The following is a 7515-nucleotide window of genomic DNA, read 5'->3' as shown; positions in this document are numbered from 1 at the left end:
ATGGCAAGCAAGGAAGGACTACACACATGCTGTCAATAGTGAAAGTGTGAGTCGCTCACCAGCAAATCAGAAGATTTTCAGGCTTCTCAAATGCCCGAGGAAGGACATGATACGTCAACTCCAAATCTGCTCGATTCCACCGAAGTTCCATCGTCGCCTTCACTCCATCCGAAAGAGCAAATGCGAGAGCACACGGACAATACCGCAGATTTTCGTCGTATCCTTGATGTTCTTCTGGAAATGCAGGGTCAAATCTATGCTCTGGAATGTGAACTTCAAGTCATGAAGAATGCTGGAAAAGCATCTTCTGTTACCCTAGCAGATCAAATGAAAAACCCCGCTCTTCAAATTCAAGCCAATGCCAAAGGAGAAGAGGTGGCTCATCTACGGGAAGACTTGAAGAGGTTGGAAGGCATCGTACAGTCGATAGGAGATTTCCAGATTGTGCGCGTTCCCAAGCAGACTTGACTCTTTTCTCACCTTTTTAATGATGACAAAAAGGGGGAGAATTACAATTTGAACTCTTAAAGTCTTTAAACTCTTTAAACTTTGACGTGTTTGAATATTTGAGTATGACTTGGGTGTGAACTTGAATTTGACTGACTTGTGTGGATTTTGATGTTTGACTGTTTGCATTTATATCAAGTGTTGTTGTATGGTATTACTCATGAAAGACTAACCAATTTTCTGTGGATGCGAGTCGGTTGATTTATTAATCTTTATGAGATAGCCATATTGCTTGAGTAATGTTTTGCATGTCAAAGTTGTTCAAATCTACAGGAAAGTTTTGTCACCATCAAAAAGGGGGAGATTGTTGGAGAAATCTTTCAGAATATTTTGAAAGCCGACAAAAACGTTTCTATCGATCTAGTCCGGATAAATACAGACCTTCGTTTAAAGTCCGAAGACTTTCAGATCACCGAGACTCAAGACTTAAGACTATTCCCATTGATAGTTTTTCTAATCTAGTGATGAAGGCAATCCAGAGCCGAAGTATTTAGTTGAGGATTTATTCTTATCCTCTGGAGAAGATCTCTTGGCTGGATAAATATAACGGATTCTTTTATTCGTAATCAAGATCGTTTGAAGATCCGATGGTCGACGAAATATTCTTGGAAGGTTCTATTCTTGGAAACCAAGATCCCGATTGTATGGGCGAACATGATTGATGGGCTATCGTCGGGTTCCTTTAATAGCTCAAATGATCTTCTTGATTGATTCCGTCCAACGGGTAGATTGGAGGAATTCCTTTGGTAAGTGCCAACGGGTATGATGGCATAAAGGAGTATAAAAGGAAGACGTTCTAGTTGCTTTAGTGCATGATCGATAAAGAAATTCCAGAGTCTGAAGCACCTTGATTATTAGTCGATACATTTGAGAAAAATTGTATACATAAAGAGTGTCTATACTTAGTGATACCTTAAGCAAGTGTGGTAGATCATCTACACCGAGAAATCAAGGGAGAACAACGCTGTAACATCTCTTTGTTCATAGTGGAATCTAGCCAATAGGCTGTCAGTGCAGAAGAGTGGACGTAGGCTTGAAATAAGCCAAACCACTATAAACCGCGTATTCAATTTTCTCTTCTCTCAGTCTTACTTTGATTATTGTTTGTCTCAAATCTATCAACTGTCTAGTATTGTACAATTATCAAGAAAAATCCTTTATATACCTATTCACCCCCCCTCTAGGTACTTATACTAGCTATATCAACTTCATGCTCGACGCTCACCCTACTCGACGCTCACCGCTCGCCTCTCTTAGCTGACCTCGCTCGTCATTGAACATATTGGGTCAGTCTAGTCCTTGGTGACTTTTTTAGGGAGTACAAAACATGAAATAGAAAAATTATCGGTTGGTCTTAAGTCAACTCTAGAATCGATTTGAACTCATTCGGTCAGTCCGGTTCTCAGTCCCAAACTCAATAAGGTCAATTCTTAGTCCCAAAAATTGAGGATTAACACTATGCAGGTTGGTCCTCGGGTTATGGAGTGGACCAGCCTAATTCGGACCATGCTCATCTCTTCCAACACAAAGATTCCTTCTAAAATGACATCGACCTAACCGACAGAGTTACACTATTTCACTTCACAAGCCTAGGAAAAATATGTGGCGGCTAGGCCACCTTTATACGGGCGTGTTGATGAAGCAACGGAAATAAAAGGCCAAATTTGTTTTTGGATCTATCATTAAAGATTGTGCTAAGCAAGAAAAAGATGAAAGCGAGTGATAGATGGTCTTGGTGTTTCCTCATCCCGTCCGATGTCATCCCCGTGCTCACGATTGCATCCTTTATATGTTTTTTTTTTACTAAGGAACCGCCGAAGACCCATTACGGGGTCACCCCGCCTGGGTCTCACCGCCCTCCGTTGCCCGATGGTACCGTCGGACGTTGTCGCAAGCCATTATTTAGACGTAAACCTCGGGGGAGATTGATCCAACAATCCACCACTAGGGCCCCCACTTAAATCATGTTGACAACGAGAGGATTCGAACTCTTGACCGCAACGTTGCAGGAGAAAGCGAATACCACCTGCGCTGCCCATGGGTGGGTGTGTCCTTTATACGTTGGCCCTTGAATTTTTCATCGATCTATGTCGCGTCTTGTAAAAGAGATTATTTGTTTAGAAACAGTTCCGGTGTCGAGGAGAACACCAAGACAGCTTGTGTCATGTAACCTGGTCAAATGAGAAAACGAATCGAGACCCGTGTCTCAAATTGAAAAGTTTGACGAATTCTCTATTTATTGAATTCTCAGTAAGGTTTGGCTTTGGAAAGGGCTTTTTGACAGATTGCGCACATTCGAGACACCAACCTGTCGTGGCCTTGGAGGGGAACCGGGTGCATGCACAACTTGTTCATCACGATTACCGCTGGTTGTTGGTTTCCTTGGGAATCACGCGATTCATATGGCTTTAATGAATTAAATACTCAGGCATCCGGGTCACCCAATAGTGAGCTCGTCAAGTGCTCTTCCTTTTCTGGGTTGATTTTAATAATTCCAGATCGGCAAGGAAGTCACGGATGACGTTAATCAGTTCGTCCCTATTCCACGTTTCCTCTAAAATGGAGCCAAAATGTCAAACGTGGACCGAAAGATCTTTCCCGACACCTTCCCAACAAAGGTTGTTTAATCTTGACCGTCGCACCGTTCGGCTCGTACAATTCTCCGAAAGACATAATAAATACCTAAATCAATCGAACTTTTTCATTTCATAAGAGAAGCCCAGCATCATAATTTTCACCGTTTTCATTCCCCTTATCGTTTGATCCCCCAATTGAACCATGCAATTGGTCATCTTCCTGAGCTCTCTGTTTCTGTTTCTTCTCTGGTCTCTTGCCAAGCTCTTGCACAAGCTATGGTGGAACCCGCTCAGGATACAGAGGATGATGGCCCAACAAGGGATCTCAGGCCCTCCTTACAGGTTCCTCCATGGAAGCACCAAGGAAACAATCAAGATGAAGATGGAAGTCAGGAACACGCCCATGAACAATCTCTCTCACGACATATTCCCTAAGATTCACCCTCAAGTCAACACATGGATAGACACATACGGTAATTACCAGAATACTAAACTTAAGTTTCATTAGTGTCGTGACGCTCTGATGTTGAACTTTTGTGCAACTTTGTAGGGAGGAATTACCTGAATTGGCACGGACCTCAAGCTCAACTGGTCATCACAGAGCCAGAGCTTATTAAGGAGGTGCTGCTTAACAGAGAGAAAACATACCCAAAAACAGGAACTAAGGACTTTGCCAAGAAGCTTCTAGGAGATGGGCTCGTGAGTACAGTCGATGACAAGAAATGGGCGAACCAGCGTAAACTCGCCAATCACGCTTTCCATGGGGAAAGTTTGAAGGTAGTTGAACTCGATCGAAAAAGAGAATTGTCTGATTTGAGGTTTTACTAATTATTTTGGGGGGATTGAAATTGCAGAATATGGCACCGGCAATGGTGGAGAGTGTTCACACAATGCTAGGAAAATGGAAGAATCAAGAAGGAAAGAGATCGAGGTATTCGGAGAGTTTAAGTTATTGACATCCGAAGTGATTTCAAGAACTGCGTTCGGGAGCAGCTATGTTGAGGGAAGGAACATTTTTCAGATGTTGACAGGATTGGCTACGTTAACATCCAAAAATGCTTTCAATATAAGGTTACCAGGAATAAGGTATCGCACATTTTTTCTAGGAAAATTTTGTTTTGACCATTTTTATAATGAAGAAGCTAGAAAGTACAGTGATTATCACTTTTAGAACGAATTTAGACATCTGAACTTGATTATCCTGACAAGTTTTCCAGGTGAGTAAATGCATTCGAAGGAGGTACACTGTTTTTTGATAACCATTCTTATCACTAAAATTACTGATGTGAGATCACACTTAGCAAGCTGCTAATTTCTGACGATGGTCAGGCAACAGTTTTGTTCATTTATGCAAATGCAAACTTCAAGCCTCAAAAGACTTAGGACATTTCACGTCTCAAAATCAGAGTTTTAATTAGGCCTAACTAATTATGGAATTTGTTCTGAATCCTGCTGGCAGAAAGCTTTGGAAGACAGCGGATGAAGTCGAAGCGGAGAAACTTGAGAAAGGCATACGCAATTCCATCTTACAGATGATCAAGAGAAGAGAGAAGAAGGTGATGGCCGGTGAAGAAGATGGCATTGGGGATGATTTCCTAGGACAACTTGTGAAGGCTTTGCACGATACGGACAAGAGCAAAAAATTCACGGTAGATAATTTGGTGGATGAGTGCAAGACATTCTACATCGGCGGACAAGAAACTGCCAACTCAATGATGGCATGGATGTTATTCCTCCTAGCGATTAATCCAGAATGGCAAGAGGAAGCAAGAAGGGAGGTTCTCAATGTATTTGGGAATAAAGACCCTGATTCCGATGGACTAGGAAAGCTTAAGAAGGTATAGAAAACAACTCAAGTCTTGGTCACGATCAACCTTTTTCGATTCACTCGAATTGTAGGTTAGATATGATGACTAACTAAACATTTTTCCATTTTCATGTGCAGATTAGCATGATCATGAACGAAACTCTGCGTTTGTACCCCCCTGTAGTCAACTTGATTCGAAAAGTTGGCAAGAAACTGAGGTTAGGGAAGTTCGTTCTTCCTGCTAATAGTCAGATCTTTATACCGACCCTTAAGCTTCACCATGACCCTGAAATCTGGGGGGAAGATGTGCATGAATTCAAGCCGGAGCGATTCTCAGAAGGCATAGCTAAGGCTACCAACAACAATGCGGTCGTGTTCATCCCCTTCGGCTTCGGACCTCGATCTTGCGTCGGGATGAGCTTCGTGGCGGCAGAAGCGAAAATCACCCTTTCGATGATCCTCCAGCGCTACACCTTCGAGCTGTCCCCGACGTATATCCACTGCCCAGGTCAGCTCCTGACAACCCGCCCTCAACATGGACTTCAAATCAGGTTTCATCCTCTACAGCAGTAGTTCACCACCGCATGATGGTCAGTCGCCAATGTGCATGGATGCCTCCATGGATCCATGCAACAATGGCCTGTGAATTCTTGGTTCCTGAGGTATGTGATATTTGTAGGTATCAAGTTGTATTTCTTTTAATTTCAGAAGTACTATTCCTATTGTGCAGTGTATTTGATTTGCCAAGACTCTTCACGGTGTACAATCTTGTGTTCTGGTTCTCGTAAGTAGTTATTTTATTTTTTAGGCACGTACCTCCTATGTGTGAATGTCATGTCTAGTGGAACTTAATAATGATTTACCATATTTCTTACCGAATAAATGCAACATTCTGGAAGTACAGCTAATGCGTATACCGGACTCAGGCAAAGAATGAATGTCTAATGACCGATGTTTGGATGACAAGAATTATCAAATTCAGTCGACTTATTTGACCTAATCTACAAATCATATAAACCAAGTTCATTTCAAGTTTCAACTGTTGATCACTTTAGGCTCGATGATGAAACCGCGTAATTAATGTAAGATGAGATTGATATACCTGATCGTCTGTGGTCCCGAGCTCCATCCATTCGCTGCACGACCATTCATTGAAATGCTTGGAGGTTTCTACTCTTTCTGGCGAAACGAGCATCCATCCGCTGTACCCACCATCGACCTCAGGTTCCTAGTACTTGAAACTTGTTTACGGTTGGGTCTCTGTCCTGTCTGACAGCTCTCAATGGTTGAATTTCCACCACCAGCACCGCGGTCGGAGGTGCATCCGGTCGAATCGTCCTCCCTCGCTTGAACCTCCGGCCAATGATCCTTCCTACGTCCCACAACCCCACAATTGAACGGGGACTCAACACCTTCACAAGGCTGCTGAAAACTCTGCACAGGTCATCTTTACTTCGTAAACGAACCTCAAAAGGAATGCCCAAAATCGATGCGCACTCCATTAATCGACAGCAGCTTCTGGGTTTGTGAAGTCTTTTCAAATGAATTGCCATTCGATCCTTCGTGTCAAGCATTTCCACCGCTTCTCCTGGCGGCGGATCCTTTAAATAAGGAAAATCGCAAATTGTTTGAGATAGTGTTATATCTCTTTGTCCAAAGCACAAAAAATTCGAACTTTTTATGAACCCACATTGCAATTTTCAAGAAATGTTGAACAATAAACATCTTAAGATATATATATTAAACCATTCACTGCTGTGTTGTCATGAACAAATTCTAGGTTGAACTCACTGATTAAAGCTAGGTGTGTTCGGGAACACTTCCCCAATGCCCCTTGGGCCTGTTGGGTAAATGCAAGAACCATATAATTGTATTTCCAAAGGCCTCAGCCTATGGCAGGTCCAAATGTACTATGGAATTTTGGCATTCTCAAAATACATATCTTGAATTTAATAATTATTTTATTCCGCTTTTGGACAGTTCATTTTCCCCACGGTTTGCACAAACGGGTTAGATGGAGGTGGGTAAAGTCCGTGTTTAAATATGTCTTGAATTTAAATTCTAAGCAAAAAGTTGAATTCAGAAATAATAATATTAATAATGAAAAGGACTTCTTGCTAACAAGAAAAGCTGAAAAAGGAAGATATACACAAATCTAAGTTTCCTGTTCAGCGTTGAAGTCAAACATGATATTAGACTTTGATAGTGGAAAAGAGGACGAAGAAGTTAATATTGAGTCGCAGCTCCAGAAGGAAACAAATATTCTTTCCTGATCCACGTGGAGGCACTTTCAAGATTTGAAAAGTCCACTGTGGACTTGAAGACCACATATTCGACCATACATGGAGAAGAAGGCACGCTGTCGTTAGAGATTTCTTGAAGCACCGTTGCTTTTGTGTGAGTTCTTGTTGTGGTTGTTGATGTATAGAAGACTTCATCGTGGGGTTTCAAATTCAGATAATTACATCCGGAGGCTAGTGTTGAAGTCAACTAAATTCTTGTGGTAAAAATTTGTATGTAATTCCTTCGTGAGATTGGGAATTATTTAGTAATAAATTGTGGGGCTAAACACCCCTTGAGTTATTGGGTGTAATTAGGGCTTGGGAACACTGAGAATGTTTGAGT

The 7515-nt window shown here is 41.9% G+C and overlaps 1 protein-coding gene across 1 annotated transcript; it reads left to right on the top strand.

Moving 5' to 3' along the window:
* The first annotated feature begins 3236 nt into the window (after positions 1-3236).
* Positions 3237-5705, top strand: LOC104433361 (cytochrome P450 CYP749A22). Its single transcript, XM_010046074.3, is given in 6 exon segments — positions 3237-3556; positions 3634-3860; positions 3938-3998; positions 4001-4169; positions 4543-4921; positions 5029-5705. Coding segments are annotated over 6 exon segments (1542 nt in total). The 5' UTR covers positions 3237-3285; the 3' UTR covers positions 5464-5705.
* Positions 5706-7515: the final 1810 nt, after the last annotated feature.

The sequence above is a fragment of the Eucalyptus grandis genome, chromosome 2 (genome assembly GCF_016545825.1).
Source record: "Eucalyptus grandis isolate ANBG69807.140 chromosome 2, ASM1654582v1, whole genome shotgun sequence".
Taxonomy (NCBI): domain Eukaryota; kingdom Viridiplantae; phylum Streptophyta; class Magnoliopsida; order Myrtales; family Myrtaceae; genus Eucalyptus; species Eucalyptus grandis.
Note: the sequence above shows the minus strand (reverse complement) of the source record. Positions and strands in the feature narration are given on the sequence as shown.